General features: G+C 36.0%; 2 protein-coding genes across 3 annotated transcripts; both read left to right on the plus strand.

Moving 5' to 3' along the window:
* The first annotated feature begins 5,339 nt into the window (after positions 1-5,339).
* On the plus strand, positions 5,340-7,721 carry LOC18033090 (cyclic nucleotide-gated ion channel 1). Its single transcript, XM_024184531.1, has 6 exons — positions 5,340-5,570; positions 5,772-5,963; positions 6,063-6,343; positions 6,503-6,614; positions 6,754-6,975; positions 7,335-7,721. Exons 1-6 carry the CDS (start codon positions 5,340-5,342, stop codon positions 7,710-7,712), a joined length of 1,416 nt encoding a protein of 471 aa, XP_024040299.1. The 3' UTR covers positions 7,713-7,721.
* A 6,366-nt stretch (positions 7,722-14,087) lies between these two features.
* LOC18033572 (cyclic nucleotide-gated ion channel 1) lies at positions 14,088-17,516 on the plus strand. 2 transcript variants are annotated; one of them, XM_024184521.1, is made up of 7 exons: positions 14,088-14,179; positions 14,567-15,011; positions 15,213-15,404; positions 15,504-15,784; positions 15,954-16,065; positions 16,207-16,428; positions 16,814-17,516. In XM_024184521.1, exons 2-7 carry the CDS (start codon positions 14,622-14,624, stop codon positions 17,189-17,191), a joined length of 1,575 nt encoding a protein of 524 aa, XP_024040289.1. In that variant the 5' UTR covers positions 14,088-14,179; positions 14,567-14,621; the 3' UTR covers positions 17,192-17,516. The 2 variants fall into 2 exon arrangements, with proteins under 2 accessions (XP_024040289.1, XP_006422174.1); XM_006422111.2 differs by lacking the exon at positions 14,088-14,179 and adding an exon at positions 14,204-14,434.
* Positions 17,517-18,665: the final 1,149 nt, after the last annotated feature.

Here is an 18,665-nt window from a genome sequence, read left to right on the forward strand (position 1 = left end):
GGTTCAATTTAGATTTCAGAATGGCTTACGATTCGCTCTCAATTTAGGCAGAAAAACAGTCTAGTTTCATTTTGGCAGAGTTTTCCCTCTCTCTCAGTTTTCTTATCTCTTTTTCATTGGTTTCTTCCTCTTTTATAGCCGCTGTCCCACGTTTCTGATCACCCTTCATCCCCCCTTTCTCGGGTCATGGCAGCCCCTCATGGGACTCCAACTGCTACATTGTGGGCAAACATGGGACATCGTGTCTCCCTCAACAGTTCTGGGAAAAGCGCAACTGTCGAGATCTTGTGAGATCGTGTTCCCGCTCTTTGGGGAATGAGTATCTGCTCGGTATATGTCTCTGGTCGGTGTATCCCCCTGGCCGGTACTCATCTTTGGTCGGTCCATGCTTGTATAAGGCTCATTATCAGTGCTCTGCTCGTACCATTTGGCTGAGGTGACCCACCCCGGGGTGGGGATGATGATATGGCAGAGCTGATGCTCTTATTTACTTAACAAGAACCATGATACATTGCTATAATCAGATCATCAACAAAGTCTCCAAGGTCAAGCTCAAGGCGTAACCCCTCGTCTACATATATCATAATCATCCTATAAACTATAACATGGGAAGCACTAAATCTCGCTAATCATAAATAAATGGGATGATTGCTATGAATCATTAGGACGCGCAGATTCGTTGACTTGGAGTTGGAGAATCACTAAGTACGCTCACCTCCCTCTTCAAAAATGCAGGCAACGCGGAGGCAACTATATAATTGAATCTGTCAACACAACACAAATATTAAATGCAGGCCATCATACTTTCTCATCTAACACAGTAACACTACCAAAATATTAACTCAATGACAATTCAACCACACAAGCATTTAGGTTATCTAAGAAAAAGAATCAAGAAGCAACGACCAAGGAAAGCTAGACTTGAAATGAGGAGCCTTTACCTCTGAGGTATAGAACCTTAATTCTCTTTTATGCTTGTCAGCTCCATCCAACTTCTCAATAGGATAGATGGGGTTCGCAAAATCAACATGAGGTCCCTCTGTTGAGCATATCAGAAACCCAATGACACCACCGTAACCAAGAAAAGAACCCTCAATCGTAAAAAGATTTCACAGGATACATTCAATTCCATAACCAAATCTTGTGTCTGGACTTATGCAATCTAAAGCATAAACAACAAATTTCCCACTTCTCAAAACATCATTAAGTAGAAAATTCAAAGTTTGAACTTAATGATAAAAACAATTGAGATTAATATCGTTTCTGAAGCTGTCAAACTTCAAAAAAATGATTATCAAAAGATTAATAGAACTACAGATATCAATAGAACGGAGTGCAACATTACCTTGGGTATATTGCCAAAACATCAAACAGTTATTTTCCTAAACAAGCAACAGTATTTTATATAATCTTAAAAATTTTCCAAAACATAAGTACCAAGTTTATATTGCCGAAACAGAACCATTTGACAATTTAAATATAAGTTAGCCACCCATTTTATTCAGTACATGAAATGAATAAATAAACGCTAATGCATCCATAACTCTTTATGAACACTAATTATTCTTGAAATAAAATTTTTTTTTGTGACAATCGCTTTACTTATTATTTATTGTAATTCGTCCTTAATCTGATGCCTCTGGAAGATTTATAATTCCTATGGCCATCCAAAATGCATAAATAAATGCTCATCAGTTGAGGCCTTGTAAGCTGTGAAAGATTACTTATTGACTTTGGAAAGAGTTTTAATTTAACAATCACATTATCTTGATTTGTATGTTTTAAGTTTAAATATTTGTAATAATAGATTACAGATAATGAGATAAATATAACTAAATTATTGGATTCAATTTATAAGAGAGAAAAATTCTTTGGTACTTGAAGAGTATTATTTTTTATCTATTCATTTTAATATGTATATAAAATATTATTACGAATAATTAATATATAACCACAATAAATAATTAATAATTTAAAAAACACACAGAATAATAATACACTTAAAACACTCAATAATTTTACCCAATTCTTTGATGACTGGATAAAGATGGCCACCGACAATGATATTTACTTTATTTTTTTTAGTTTTTGTTTGTTTTGTTCATTGGGTGTGCAATAAAATTAATCCAGAATTTTTTTATTATTAAATAATAAAAAATTTAATTTTTGATTGGTGCCGTGCACTCCTGTTGTAAAATGGAGACATGTAGTAGTCATATCGATTTTATTATTGTAACTAACAAAATTTGAAACTTGCGTGCAGTGCAATCAATTCAAAATTTAAAAATTGTGAAAGAAGTTGTTGTGCATTTGTGCTTCTCAGTTTCCTATCAACCACGCCCACTAGGAGTGGGCATATTTTAACCGAACCGATCCAAACCGATCATTTGGATCGGTTTCATTAGTAAAAAAACTGATTTTAGTTTATTGGATTGCAAACCGACATCACTCGGTTTGGATTTCGGTTTGGAAGGATTCCAAACCGATTCAAACCGATCCAATCTAGAAATATTATATAATTACATTATATTCTAAGTTAAGCAATCTAACTAATTATATTTATCATTTTATGCAGATTTTGACAAATCAAAAGTAATTGGGCCATAAGTTTTGACGGACAAGATGCACAATATTTTAATTGTCAAATGTTGTTTAAGTTTATTTTAATTTTGTGAGTTTGTTTTGAATGAACATGTTAAGAACATCTTTATTAGGATGTATTATGCTGCAAACTTGTATGGATGTATCTTTGAATTGTTATGTAGATATCAAAGTAGATATGAATAATATAAAAGAGGTATCAATTTGGATTACGGACACAAAAAAAAACAAATAATTTAGGTAAAATAATATAAAAGAAGTGGGCTTTTAGCTAATAAGCTCAAACCGAGGATCCAAACCGATCCAAACTGATCCAATCAGTTTGGATCGGTTCGGTTTGAAAAAATTTTAGGTTGATATCGGTTTGAAAATATTTCAAACCGATCCAAACCGAATTTGCCCACCCCTAACGCCCACACACTTGCCTTTGCGAATACACGGCTTCACAAAAATTAAGATTACGTGATTCACCCATTCGCAAGTATTCGTAGTTCATTAAATATTTTCGACTACTCTCACCAACCAAACTAACAGAATTAATTTTTTTTCTTTTTACCATTGCCTAATAATAATTATGAACAGATTGTCATCTCATTCATTCACCAATACCCAACAACATATAAGAACCAAGCACCTAACACAAACACGATATTGAATGAATCTTAATAAAAAAAAAAATCAATGCACGAATGTACGAGAACTGTAATTAAAAATTTAATAATTGCGAAACCAAAATGAACAGCAAGAAGCAAGCAAACCCCTAAAAGCTTTAATCTTTAATTTGTTTTACCATTAATTTACAAAACCAAAGAAACCGAAGCCTGTTCAAGTGCCTGGTAGAATCAGAAATGCATTTTTTTTTTAACCAGAAAGGGTGTTAAAAATTGTACCTTTAACAACTTTTCAGGGAGTGAGAAAGTGTTTATGCAATGCACTTGAAAAAGGGTTTGTGAAATTTTTATTTGTTATTGAGTTCGACACTTTCTGTCGCGAGAAAGTGAGAGAAAACTGGAAGGAACATAATGAGATGGGAGATTGTGGTCGGCACGTGCCAGATTCGTTCATGTGTGACACGTGGCGGAATCTTTAATGATGTAAAACTCTACATCAACGAGATTACAAATCCAGATGAAGATACCTTAACCGTCCTTTGTTTGCCTGCCACGGACGTATATTGCAGTGTAATTTTCTTTTGATAAAAATGAGACATTTCTCGTATCATAAGTAAGCCCCAGCACAATTTTCTGACTGTAAAAGTGAAAAATACAATAGTATTGGCAGACAGTAATTACAGTATGACATTAAAATTTATATACAAAGTATTTAGACTTCTATTACCTGGTTTATATACTACAATCTAGACATCATAAGATGGTCAGAGAATCAACAAAAGACAATGAAATTCAATCACGTAATATGCTCATATAGTGAACTAAGTTATGTCTGAGAGTGACGAGCCAGAAAAAATTTTCGATTGGATCAAATTCAACATATAATACAATGTCATCTCTTAATGAAATTCAGCTGACTGAAAAAATGTTTTGCACCCGCAGTCATCTGAGTTCAAATAATAATAAAGGGTGAGAATTAGTCTTTAACAAATGAGATTTCTTTATCTCCATTTTAAACCCTTATTAGTATAATACAATTTCATAAGAATTTAAATAACAATATATGACCATTGATTTATTTTTTACACAAAAATTCAGTGTTTGAACTAGCAGTAAGTAAGTTCAATTTTTGAACTAGAGATAAGCACTGAACTTTTCATAATTTTAAAACTCAAATGGGATATTTTTATAAAATCAAAGGAAGTAAGGTCAGAGGTCTTCAAAAATTTTCTAAAGCGACCGGGGACGCAGGCCCCGACTGTTCCTACCATTGCTCAAATTTGTAATGGGCATCGTGACATTGTTCACAAGTTTGGATTTGGATTCTTAACAAGTTCATATTTGTAAGGCTTACATTTATCTTGAGCAATAAGCACAAAGACTCAATTCTACTAGTGAGCAAAAAACACGAGGGACGTGATAAGGCTTGCAGCCTCTCGGGGCCAAAATTTTGGTTAATGAACCGTAGATTGAGAATGTGCATATGGATAAGTTCTAACCTCAAGTCGTAACTATTAGTTGCCTGCGGCCCCAACTCAATCAAAAGGTGCTACAGAAATTACATATTTATTGGAATTTGTTTTGTTTTTTTGGTTGTTTGATTGATTGTGTATGAAGACAAAGTCTTGAGGAACCACAGTGTCTAGATACTTATTAGCACATAAGATAAGCATGCTCTGAACTCCGAAGACTCAGCCACTGAAGTGATGATTTGTGAAGGATCCACCTGTATTTAATTGAAGGAAACTGAAATCAAGCTTTGCTTCATTTACTTAAATTTCCCTTCCCCTTCGTTGATTATGTAAGCCTTAAGCGAGTTGTCTATTAATTTAATGACATACGTATAGAGCCCTACTGAGCTGAAGTGCAAGCTATGTATTATTACAATTATCGTATATGGTGATGACGATGAAGTCTCGGGACTTGAATTTAGAGGAAGGAACGCCGAGACGGGTTGCTAGTGTTGAAATGGACAGCATCAGTAGGAGCGCGAGAGAAGCAGGAAAATCTGTTTATCGCACTCGGATCGAAAGCTTGAGTAATGGAGAAAAAACATCCCTTCAGCAGATTCGTGATCTGCCGAAACGTTTCCTGGAAGTTAATTTTTTGCTGATTTATGTGTATTCCATGGTATTTGATCCTGTTTTCTTGTACCTTCCCGTGATCAACGATGACAAAAAGTGCTTCCAATTTGACATATGGGTTTTGAGGGTGGGTATTGTTGAACGCACAGGATGTGATATATATTTTTTGATAAATAATGCTTTTCAACTATGGGAGAATTGGCATCGAAATTATAGCATATCTCTGTTGCCCGTCTTCCTATTTGATCTCGCCATCATTCTTCCACTCCCACAGGTAAATGTTTGTTCTGTCGTACTTTTTACTTATTTGTTCCAATTAGCCAAGCAAGGGCACGCGCGCACACCTATGGACGCCCAAACCAATTTATGTTGGATTCCTAGCAAGCACACATAGGTTGTAATTTTCTTTTTCTTTTCATATGGAATCATATTTCATAATTGATAATTCTATCTTTATGGTGTACAAACTGTTCAGGTGTTGGTGCTTTTAGTTTATAGTAACGTGATGAGTGGCCAGAAATTTTTCTCTGTGATGAAACTGTTTATTGTCCAACATTTGCTAAAGGTTAAGCGATTGTATGCATTGATTAAAGAAAGGAAGAATTCATATAAACAAACTAAATGGGCCAGGCTTACGTTCAATCTCTTTTACCTACATGCTGCTAATGTAAGTTTCCTTGCCTCCCAAGTCTCCAATATATTATATTTCTCTTTACTCTTTTTGGGTAATTTATAATTCCTGATGATCTACTTGATGGTTGTTTAGGGGTTTGGATCATTATGGTATTTTTTCGCCGTACAAAGAAAGGCTGAATGTTGGAAGAAAGCCTGCACAGATTTTACCAGATGTGGCCTCCTTCCTTTACACTGTGATGACAGTTTAACAAACTACACATTTTCTAGTGATTTTTGCTCTACAAAGACTCAAAATGCAACTATCTATGATTTTGGGATATTCCGTGATGCTATTCAATCTGGTGTTTTGGATCAAAACAATTTTTTTCGGAGGTACTTTCCTTGTTTTCAATGGAGCCTGCAAACTCTCAGGTTAAGTTGTGAATATACATCATTCTTCTCTTAACAATCTTTTTGTGTACGCCTTTCTTTGTTTTTTGTGCATATATTAAAGCATACGTATGTTTGTGTTTTTTATCAATTAAGCTCAAAACATTGGTTCTAACACATTTGTGGGTTTGACTTTTGCAGTTGTTTTGGTCAAGGTCTCCCGTTAAGTACCAATGTCTTGGAAAACATCTTTGTAATTTCAATTACCATCACTGGGGTAGTGTTGTTTTTCCTTTTGATTGGAAAGGTTCAGGTTGGTGTACCTTATTTTTTTCATTTTTTTCTTTTAATCATCTGCATCTTGTCTCTCAAAATTGGTTTTTATGCTTGATTAAGAGGAAGCGCAATAAATTTTACTTTTCTATGAACCATGATTCTTGGGCAATGTGCAGTCTGAAACGTCAAAAGTATATGAGATAAGACAGAAGGTACGAGAAATAGACCGGTGGCTGCCCTTTGGAAAGCTCCCTAAGAAACTCCAAAAGGAGATCAAGGAATATCAGAAATCGAAATTGCAAACCACGGGTGTTGACGTAGAGTATGTGGTGAATCATCTTCCAAGGCACCTCAGAAATAACATAAAACAGAAGCTCTGCTTAGACTTGCTAAAAAAAGTGAGTGAGAAATCTTTACAACTATATTTGTGTCTGCTATTCGTTAATTTGTGAAATTGACAAAGGAGAACTAATAAAAATATTTTGCTCTTTTGTAGCCAATCGAATGAACTCGAGGGTAAATGTTTGTAACTGTTTGAACTTTTGCATAGTTTTGAAAGCGCAATCGCTAAAGTCCACATCACCTCAACGTGAACTCAAACCTGATATGTTTTAGTGTTAGGGAATGAATCTCATTTCAGCTGAGATAGTTCTAGATGAAGTTTTATTTTCAATTTTCTTCATTCAGAAGCTGAATTTCATTATCAGCATCATGCCTTTTAGATTATAGTAACGATATTGGATGTATGTTTGTATAGGTAGAAGAGTTTGGAAACTGGAGTGATTCATCGTTGGAGAGATTGTGTGATGTTGTGAAGCCGGTTGTCTTCACAGAGCGCTCTTACATTCTCCGGGAGGGAAACCCAATTGATCAAATGCTCTTCGTGCTGCAAGGCAAGTCAAGGACCTACACTTCCAGGAGCATAACTGGATTCTCAAGCAATTCTGGTAACCTGAACAACCATCTGGAAGATGGTGACTTTTCTGGAGAAGAACTCATTGCTTGGGCGAAGGCTGACCGCGACTCATCCAACCTTCCTATATCAACTAAAACAATTCAAGCTCTTACAAATGTTGAAGCATTTGTTCTTATGGCGGATGATTTAAAGCAGGTACTATTGAATATTGATCATTAAGCAAAACATTGCACTGGATGTATACATGTATTTTGACAAACTAGATGGAGTGCACATGCGTCCGCACAAGGAACGCCACCGTCGCCATCTACAATAATATTTGGGGCATTCAGATCTGGTGCAGCAACGTTAGTATTTTAGGCCTTGTTCATGATCTTAATTAAGGACCTATCTCAAGAATAAATTTGGACGAGTGTATTTGAGTTTGAGATATTAGAAACCGATGCCTGATACAGTTGATGTATATATATGTATGAAGTTAGCAAAACTCCTTTGTAGTGTTGAACATATATATTTTCTATGCGCTAATTTCTGGTTCGGATGGCAGTATGGACCGTCCCTTTTGCAGAAAAATTTATCATGCAGAAATTATATGTACACCAAGGGAGTAAGCATTTAACTGCTAAACGTCAGTCCGTAATGGAATTACCTTGCTCTAATAACAGTATGAAAGCTCAAAGCTCTCTAAAAAGCTCAAATTTATGTACACACACACAGAGCTGACTCTCAGGAGAACTTCCAAACTATTATCTTGGCTTGCTCTGTCAGCATTAAGTAAAGACGAGAAAATTCTTAGGCAATATGGATGACAAAGATAATAGAAATTATAACTAGTAGAGACACAACGGATGATATTAAATTGGAAAATGAGACTCTTACAACATTTAGTACAAAAGTTAGCACAAAATGGTGCGTTTTATGCTAACTATAAAAAGGTTTCTGTGGCAGCTCAATACACGGGTAATTTTTAAAAACCTCTCCTGAGGTTTGGGCTTGTTGCAAGTAGATAGCGAGAATTGATTTATTTGTAAAAAATTCCCTACCATCAGTTAATTTTAATATTGACCGTTAGTTGATTGTGCAAAGACAATATTACTCTTAACAATAGTTTGTAGACAAAAATAACTAAAAAAAAAAAATCAAAATTGTTGGCTATTTTATCCTCTTTAAATTATTGATATTTTCTTAAAGTTCCTACAAAAAAGATAAAATTAACAACTTGAAAAATCCTCTTTAAATTATTAATATTTCCTTAAAGTTCCTACAAGAAAGATAAAATTAAAAACTTGAAAATGAAATAGTTATAATCTTTACCTATGATATTGTAAATTTTTGGAATTGACAAGGATAAAATTGTCAAAAAATAAGGTTTGTGCTTTTTGCGCCAACAATTTTAGTTTTTTTTTTAATTATGTCAGTCTACAAACTATTGTTAAGGGTAATATTGTCTTTGCACAGTCAACTAACGGTCAATGTTAAAATTAACTGACGGTAGGGGATTTTTTATAAATAAACTGATTCTCGCCATCTACTTGCAATAAACCCAAACTTCAGGGGAGGTTTTTAAAAATTACCCCTCAATACACACGCGCAAGACTCGCACAGCAAACGAGCAAGCAAAACCCACACCAAAACGCAACCGTTTCATTTTCCTCCTCCCCTGCTCTGTGCGCTCTCCGTCAACTTTCTCCCTCTCTCTCGCCGTGGGTGTCCCCACATCTGGCCGTTGGCTCTCTCTCTCTCTCTCTCGCACACACAGCTCGCATAGCAAACGAGCAAAACCCATACAACACTCACCGTCGGCTTTCTCTCTCTTTCCGTGGGTCTCTTCACAGCTGGCGTGGGTCTCTCCACAAATCTTACCTCGAAAATTTGAAAAATTTATGGCTTGAATTTGTGAAGATTCAGCTGGAATTGTATTGCTTGTGGTGATTGCATCCGTGGTCAAGTTTTGCATTTGTAATCGATTTGTATTGTCAAGTGAGTTTAAATTGATTAGTAATTGCATTTAGATTGATTTTGAGTGAAGTAAAAGAAGAGTGCTCTTGTACCAGTGAATCAGTTAATATAAAGATTTTCTACATTTCGTGGATTCAGCCCTTGAACAATCGTTTAAGATTAACACTTAACCTGGCACATGATATGTTGCATGCGAACATCTTGATCTTTTGCTGATTGTTACCAAAACCAAAATTGCAACCAAAATATATCTGGGATATATTTTAGTGATGTGGGAGATGCAATCGACGAAGGGGTGAGAGAGGGAGAATCAGCTTATGGGTGATTCGGGCTACACGTCAATTTCTGAGCTGTGTTCTGTGAGCAGCATGTGCGGTGGGAGCAGCGCGTGTTGTGTGTAATATGTGTGGACAATTAATATTTAGCTCAAAACGCACCGTTTGGTGGTGAGTGTGTGTGGTGTTAAATGTTGTAAGAATATCACTGCTGTATTAAATTAGCGTGTCCCTGATTTTAATATTTATTCCATCCAATAATGGTTTTTGAGGATGAGCGAGTTCACGCCCTTGTTGAAAATTTTGTTAATCAATCCATGGCTAAGAGGGCCACTGGCAAAACTTTTATAATAAAAGAAAATCTAAATTGAACCATAATCATATAATTTTCATGAAGGTTTAAAAGTAAGCTATTAATATAATAAAATAAGTATTAATTGTCAAATGAGAACCATGATACATTGCTAGAATCAGATCATCCACAAAGTCTCCAAGGTCAAGCTCAAGGCGTAACCCCTCGTCTACATATATCATCATCATCCTATAAACTATAACATGGGAAGCACTAAATCTCGCTAATCATAAATAAATGGGATGATTGCTATGAATCATTAGGACGCGCAGATTCGTTGGCTTGGAGTTGGAGAATCACTAAGTACGCTCACCTCCCTCTTCAAAAATGCAAGCGACGCGGAGGCAACTATATAATTGAATCTGTCAACACAACACAAATATTAAATGCAGGCCATCATACTTTCTCATCTAACACAGTAACACTACCAAAATATTAACTCAATGACAATTCAACCACACAAGCATTTAGGTTATCTAAGAAAAAGAATCAAGAAGTAACGACCAAGGAAAGCTAGACTTGAAATGAGGAGCCTTTACCTCTGAGTTATAGAACCTTAATTCTCTTTTATGCTTGTCAGCTCCATCCAACTTCTCAATAGGATTAATGGGGTTCGCAAAATCAACATGAGGTCCCTCTGTTGAGCATATCAGAAACCCAATGACACCACTGTAACCAAGAAAAGAACCCTCAATCGTAAAAAGATTTCACAGGATACATTCAATTCCATAACCAAATCTTGTGTCTGGACTTATGCAATCTAAAGCATAAACAACAAATTTCCCACTTCTCAAAACATCATTAAGTAGAAAATTCAAAGTTTGAACTTAATGATAAAAACAATTGAGATTAATATCGTTTCTGAAGCTGTCAAACTTTAAAAAAAATGATTATCAGTGCAACATTACCTTGGTTATATTGCCAAAACATCAAACAGTTATTTTCCTAAACAAACAACAGAATTTTATAAACTCTTCAAAAATTTCCGAAACGTAAGTGCCAAGTTTATATTGCCGAAACAGAACCATTTGACAATTTAAATATAAGACTGGACGAGCATGTGCACCATCAAATTATTAAAGGATAACTCATGCATGCCAAAACAAAAATCAACATCCACATGAACACTAATCCATCCATAAGTTAGCCACCCATTTTATTCAGTACATGAAATGAATAAATAAAGGGTAAAAGCTTATTTAGTCCTTATATTTTAAGATTAGTATCCATTTAGTCCCTATATTTTAAAAAATGTCTCAAAACGTCCATGTCGTTAAAGTATTGATACTCCTACCGTTACTTTTTATTTCTTTTAGCTTACTTTTATAATGTTACCCTTTTATAATATTTTTTTATTTGGACATTAATAAAAAGAAAATAATTAAATTACCAATTTACCCTAAAAATAAAATTACATTAATTTTTAATTATCAAAAAATTAAATTATTACTTTTTATTTCTTTTGTCTTTCTTTTACAATATTACCCTTTTATAATAATTTTTTTGTTTGGACATTAATAAAAAATAATTAAATAATGTAAAAGTAAGCCAAAATAAATAAAAAGTAATAATTTAATTTTTGAAAATTAAAAATTAATATAATTTTTTTATTTTTTAGGGTTAAATTGGTAATTTAATTTTTTTTTTTGTAGGTTCTATTATTATTATCATAATAATACGTGGATCCCATATATGTATTATTTATATGAAGAATATGTATTTTACATATATGTAAAATAGAGATTGTCGTAATAATAATAAGATTTTTTAAAATTATAGTTAATGTAATTTATGGATAAATAAAATTTATTCACATACTTATTGAAAAAAATCTTGTTATAAACTACAATCAGAATAACTCAGAAAAATTCATAAATATAATAAAAATAATAATAACAACAGTAAGATATCAATAATATTAAGAATTTCGATACTTAAATTTTAATTTGTATTTGAATTGCATCCTAAGTTCATGAATTTAAACCGACAGATGACCTCATCACATATCCAAAAGCATAAATAACCTACAAAACTAGAGAGAGCACAAACAGAGGTCCAATAATAAATAAATGATCGAAGCAGAAACAGCTACCGGTCAAAAAAACTCACCGACCCATCAATTTCAACTCATTTCGGATATTTTTTACCTTGCCATTGACTGCATTTATGAGGCTTGACTAATTTCCTGATTAACTAGACTGTGGCCAATAGCCAAGAGCCAATAGCATTGCTTTACTTGGAAATTTCTTTAACTCTTTGCCCTCTTCATGCCAACATGGCATCAGCTCAGGCGAAGAGGGTTGACCACGCGCCAACATATGATTGATGACATGTCATCATTGGATTGGATCACGCTCCTCACTCGCGTCTCTACCAAAATTTTGAAACTTGCGTGCGGTGCAGTCAGTTCAAAATTCAAAAATTGTGAAAGAAGTTCCATTCGCAAGTATTCGCAGTTCATTAAATATTTTCGACTACTCTCACCAACCAAACTAACAAATTTAATTTTTTTAAAGCGACCTGGGATTTTTTTTTTTTTATTGGGGCTGGGGGATTCGTATCCCAGAGATAAGCACTGAAATTTTCAAAATTTTAACACTCAAATGGGATATTTTTATAAATTCAAAGGAAGTAAGGTCAGAGGTCTTCAAAAATTTTCTAAAGCGACCTGGGACGCAGGCCCGGACTGTTCCTACTATTGCTCAAATTTGTAATGGGCATCGTGACATTGTTCACAAGTTTGGATTTGGATTCTCAACAAGTTCATATTTGTAAGGCTTACATTTATCTTGAGCAATAAGTGTTGATGCTGAAATCTGCTCGCCCTTTGACCGACCAGATTCTTTCACCAACGTTTGTGTTATCTGTTGTTGCTCGTTCACTGGAACTGGAATCGTCCCCCTTCCTCTCAATAGACCTGCGCTCACTAAAAACGGATCAGAGACGCCGGTGGTTTTGCCGGCGTAAACCCTCTGATGCCTAAGTTAGCTCAAGGTGTTTACGGGAAAACAATGTGATTTGGGTTCAAGAAGTTTATCTGAAATTCGTAGGACAATGGTCTGGTTGCAATTTGGCAGCGTTTTCCCTCTCTCCGTTTTTCTGTCCTTTTCTCCGTTGAGTTCCTTTTCTTTTATAGCCGCTGTCCCCACCTTTCCGTTTGCCCTTCATCCCCCCCTTTTTCGGGTAGTGGCAGCCCCTCACGGGACTCTAACCGTTGCATTGTCGCAAACGTGGGGACTTACGTGTCCTTCAACGGTTCTGGGAAAAGCGTAACGGTCGCAATTCTGTGTTCTGTGAAAAGCATAACGGCCGCGATTCTGTGTTCTGGGAAAAGCGTAACGGCCGCGATTCTGTGTTCTGGGAACAGCGTAACGGCCGCGGTTCTGTGGGATCGTGTTCCCGCTTTCTGGGGGACAGGTATCGTTTTCCCTCTCTCCGTTTTTCTGTCCTTTTCTCCGTTGAGTTCCTTTTCTTTTATAGCCGCTGTCCCCACCTTTCCGTTTGCCCTTCATCCCCCCCTTTTTCGGGTAGTGGCAGCCCCTCACGGGACTCTAACCGTTGCATTGTCGCAAACGTGGGGACTTACGTGTCCTTCAACGGTTCTGGGAAAAGCGTAACGGTCGCAATTCTGTGTTCTGTGAAAAGCATAACGGCCGCGATTCTGTGTTCTGGGAACAGCGTAACGGCCGCGGTTCTGTGGGATCGTGTTCCCGCTTTCTGGGGGACAGGTATCGGCTTGGTGTATACCTCTGGTCGGTACATTCCCCTAGCAGGGGTTCCCCTCTGGTCGGTTTATGCTTGTCAGGGGTTCCCCTCTGGTCGGTTTATGCTTGTCCCTGTGTTCGGCTCGTACCATAGGCTGAGGTGATCCACGCCGGGGTGGAAATAATAGCATGACCGACCTGGTGCTTGTATTTACTTAACACGCACAAAGATTCAATTCTACTAGTGAGCAAAAAACACGAGGGACATGATAAGACTTGCAGCCTCTCGGGGCCAAAATTTTGGTTAATGAACCGTAGATTGAGAATGTGCAAATGGATAAGTTCTAACCTCAAGTCGTAACTATTAGTTGCCTGCGCCCCCAACTCAGTCAAAAGGTGCTACACAAATTACATATTTATTGGGAATTTGTTTTTTGTTTTGGTTGTTTGATTGATTGTGTAAGAAGTCAATGTCTTGAGGAACCACAGTGTCTAGATACTTATTAGCACATAAGATAAGCATGCTCTGAACTCCGAAGACTCAGCCACTGAAGTGATGATTTGTGAAGGATTCACCTGTATTTAATTGAAGGAAACTGAAATTAAGCTTCGCTTCATTTATTTAAATTTTCCTTCCCCTTGGTTGATTATGTAAGCCTTAAGCGAGTTGTTTATTAATTTGACGATATACGTATAGAGCCTTACTGAGCTGAAGTACAGGCTATATGTTATTACAATTATTGTATATGGTGATGACGATGAAGTTGATTTTATTTTTTTCAGGTCTCAGCACTCGAATTTAGAGGAAGGAACGCCGAGACTGGTTGCTGGTGTTGAAATGGACAGCATCAGTAGGAGCGAGAGAGAAGCAACAGTATCTGCTTTCCTCACTGTGATCGAAAGCTTGGGTAATGGAGTAAAAACATCTCTTCGGCAGATTCGTAATCTGTCGAGACGTTTCCTGGAAGCTAATTTTTGGCTGATTTATGTGTATTCCATGGTATTTGATCCTGTTTTCTTGTACCTTCCTGTGACCAACGATGACAAAAAGTGCTTCCAATTTGACAAAGATGTTATGACGTTTGGTATTCTTGAACGCACGGTATATGATACACCTTTTTTGATAATTAGAGCTTTACCAATATGGGAGAATTGGCGTCGAAATTGTAGCATATCTCGGTTGCCCGTCTTCCTATTTGATCTCTCCATCATTCTTCCACTCCCACAGGTAAATGTTTGTTCTGTCGTACTTTTTACTTATTTGTTCCAATTAGCCAAGCAAGGGCACGCGCGCACACCTATGGGCGCCCAAACCAATTTATGTTGGATTCCTAGCAAGCACGCATAGGTTGTATTTTTTTTTTCCTTTTCATATGGAATCATATTTCATAATTGATAATTCTATCTTTATGGTGTACAAACTGTTCAGGTGTTGGTGCTTCTAGTTTATAATCGACTAATGAATGTCCGGAAATTTTTCCATGTGATGAACCTTTTTATCGTCCAACATTTGGTAAAGGTTATGCGATTGTATGCATTGATTAAAGAAAGGAATAATTCAAATAAATATACTAAATGGGCCAGATTTACGTTCAATCTCTTTTACCTACATGCTGCTAATGTAAGTTTCCTTGCCTCCCAAGTCTCCAATATATTATATTTCTCTTTACTCTTTTTGGGTAATTTATAATTCCTGATGATCTACTTGATGGTTGTTTAGGTGTTTGGAGCATTATGGTACTTTTTTGCTCTACAAAGAAAGACCGAATGTTGGAGGAAAGCCTGCACAGATTCTACCAAATGCCGTCTCCTTCCTTTGCACTGTGACAACAGTTTAACAAACTACACATTTTCTAATGATTTTTGCTCTACAAAGACTCAAAATGCAACTATCTATGATTTTGGGATATTCTTTGATGCTATTAATTCTGGTGTTATTGAGCAAAACAATTTATTTCTGAGGTTGTTCCCTTGTATTCGATGGAGCCTGCAAAATCTCAGGTTAAGTTGTGGATATACATCATTCTCCTTGTAACAATCTTTGTGCATATGCCTTTCTATGTTTTTGGTGCATATAATTACGCATACGTATTTTTATGTTTTTTTAGCAATTAAACTCAAAAACATTGGTTCTAAATTTCTAATAAATTTACGGGTTTGACTTCCGCAGTTCTTTTGGACAAGGTCTCCCATTCAGTACTAATGTCTGGGAAAACATCTTTGTGATTTCAATTACCATCACTGGAGTAAGGCTGTTTTTCTTCTTGATTGGAAAGGTCCAGGTTGGTGTATCTTTATTTTATGTTATTTTATTTTTTTCTCGTCTGATTCTTGTCTCTTAAAATTGGTTCTTTATGCTTGATTGAGATGAAGCGCAATAAATTTTAATTTTCCATAAACCATTATTCTCGCGCAATGTGCAGTATGAAATGTCAAAAGCAGAGGAGATAAGACAGAAGGTACAAGAAATATACCAGTGGCCGCCCTTTAGAAAGCTCCCTAAGGAACTCCAAAAGAAGGTCAGGAGACATCCGGCATCCAAATTGCGAGGAACCACAGGGGTTGATGTAGAAATGGTGAATAATCTTCCAGAGGACCTCAGAAAGAGCATAAAACAAAACCTCTGCTTAGACCTGCTAAAAAAAGTGAGTAAGAAATCTTTACAACTATACTTGTCCCTCCTACTTGTGAATTTGTGGAACTGACAAAGAAGAGGCTGGCAACATATAAACAGCAATCCGAAAAACTAATGAAAATATTTTCCTATTCTTTAACTCAATCGAATAAACTCAAGGGTAAATGTTTGTAACTATTTGAACTTCTGCATGGTTTTGAAAGCGCAATAGCTAAGGTTCACATCACCTCAATGGAAACTCAAGCCTGACATGTGTTTAGTGATGGGGAATGAATCTCATTTTAGCTGAGATAGTTCTAGATCAATTTTTATTCTCTTCATTCAGAAGCTGAATTTCATTATCAGCATCGAGCCTTCTAGATTATAGTAATGATATTGGATGTATGTTTGTTTAGGTAGAAGAGTTTGGAAACTGGAGTGATTCATCGTTGGAGACACTGTGTGATGTTGTGAAGCCAGTCGTCTTCACAGAGCGCTCTTACATTCTCCAGGAGGGAAACCCAATTGATCAAATGCTCTTCGTGCTGCATGACAAGTTATGGACCTACACTTCCAGGAGCATAGCTGGATCCTCAAGCAATTCTGGTAACCCGAACAACCATCTGGAAGATGGTGACTTTTCTGGAGAAGAACTCATTGCTTGGGCGAAGGCTGACCGCGACTCCTCCAACCTCCCTCTATCAACTAAAACAATTCAAGCACTTACAAAAGTTGAAGCATTTCTTCTTATGGCAGATTATTTGAAGCAGGTGCTTTTGGATATTGATCATTAAGCAAAACAATGCAGCCCGCTGCATACAAGTATTCCGACAAACTAGAAAGAATGCACAAGCGTCCGCGCAATGAACGCCACCATCGCCATCTACAATAATATTTTGGGCATTCAGATCTGGTGCAGCAACTTTAGTATTTTAAGCCTTGTTCGTGATCTTAATTAAGGACCTATCTCAAGAATAAATTTGGACGAGAGTATTTTGAGTGAGATATTAGAAATCGATGCCTGGAACAGTTGATGTGTATAAATAAAGCTAGCAAAACTCCCCTACAGTGTTAATTATATATATTTTTATATACTAATTTCAAGTTCGGATTGCAGTATGGAACAAAGTTTTCACGTTTCCACCGACATTTCATTTTGTTCCATTTTAAAATCACACTAATTTGAATATAATGCGTCCCTGATTTTAATATTTATTCCATATTATAATGGTTTTTGAGGATGAGCTCGTTGAAAATTTCGTTAATCGAGCCAGTGCTGAGATGGCCACTAGCAAAACTACTATAATAAAATAAAATCTAAATTCACCCATAATCATATGACTTTCATCGAGTTTAAAAGTAAGCTATTAAAATAAGTGGTCATGTGTTATTAATTGTCAAATTAGGGATGGCAAAAATCCTCACGGGGATGGGTACCCTCGGGGATTTTCCCCATTCGGGGAGGGTACGGGGATAATTTTATACCCAATTTTTTTTTCGGGGAGGGGACGGGGAAAATTTTTTACCCAACTTTTTATTCGGGGAGGGGACGGGGATGAGGTGGAATCCCCATCCCCTACCCATTTCCCCATTTTAATTTTTAATTTTATTTTTATTTTTAAAATTACTAATAAATAAATAACAAAATTATAAATATTGTTAAAAATAATAAATATCAAAATAGTTGTATGTTGGGAAAGTGGTCACCCTTTGCCGGGAATTAGTTGAAGAGTATTAATTGAAGTTTTCACCAACTGTTTATTGCTTTGATTATACTGGTAGTAGTTCTTCTACTAGATCTACAGGGGATTCTTATAAGAAAGCAACCAAATGGATGACAGGTTTTAATGATTATGTAAACAATGGAGATTGTGCAGTTGTTGCAGATGAATTAGATTCATATTTGGATGAGAAAGTTATATCTCGGATGGAAGATTTTAATATTTTGAGTTGGTGGAAGACAAATGCTAATAGGTATCCTACATTAGCTCGAATTGCTAGAGATATTTTGGCAATTCCAATTACAACAGTTGCTTCTGAATCAGCTTTTAACACTAGTGGTAGAGTTGTGAGCTCATACCATAACAAACTTCATCCAAGCACATTGGAGGCCTTAATGTGCTGTCAAAGTTGGTTACGAGCTTACAATAGCGGTATGAGTTTATTTTAATATGATTAATTTAAAATCGAAAATAAAAAATGTATTAGACTATTAATTATTCGGGGACCGGGGACCCTCGGGGATCCCCTGTTATTATTCGGGGAGGG

The sequence above is a fragment of the Citrus clementina genome, unplaced genomic scaffold (genome assembly GCF_000493195.1).
Source record: "Citrus clementina cultivar Clemenules unplaced genomic scaffold, Citrus_clementina_v1.0 scaffold_9, whole genome shotgun sequence".
NCBI lineage: Eukaryota > Viridiplantae > Streptophyta > Magnoliopsida > Sapindales > Rutaceae > Citrus > Citrus x clementina.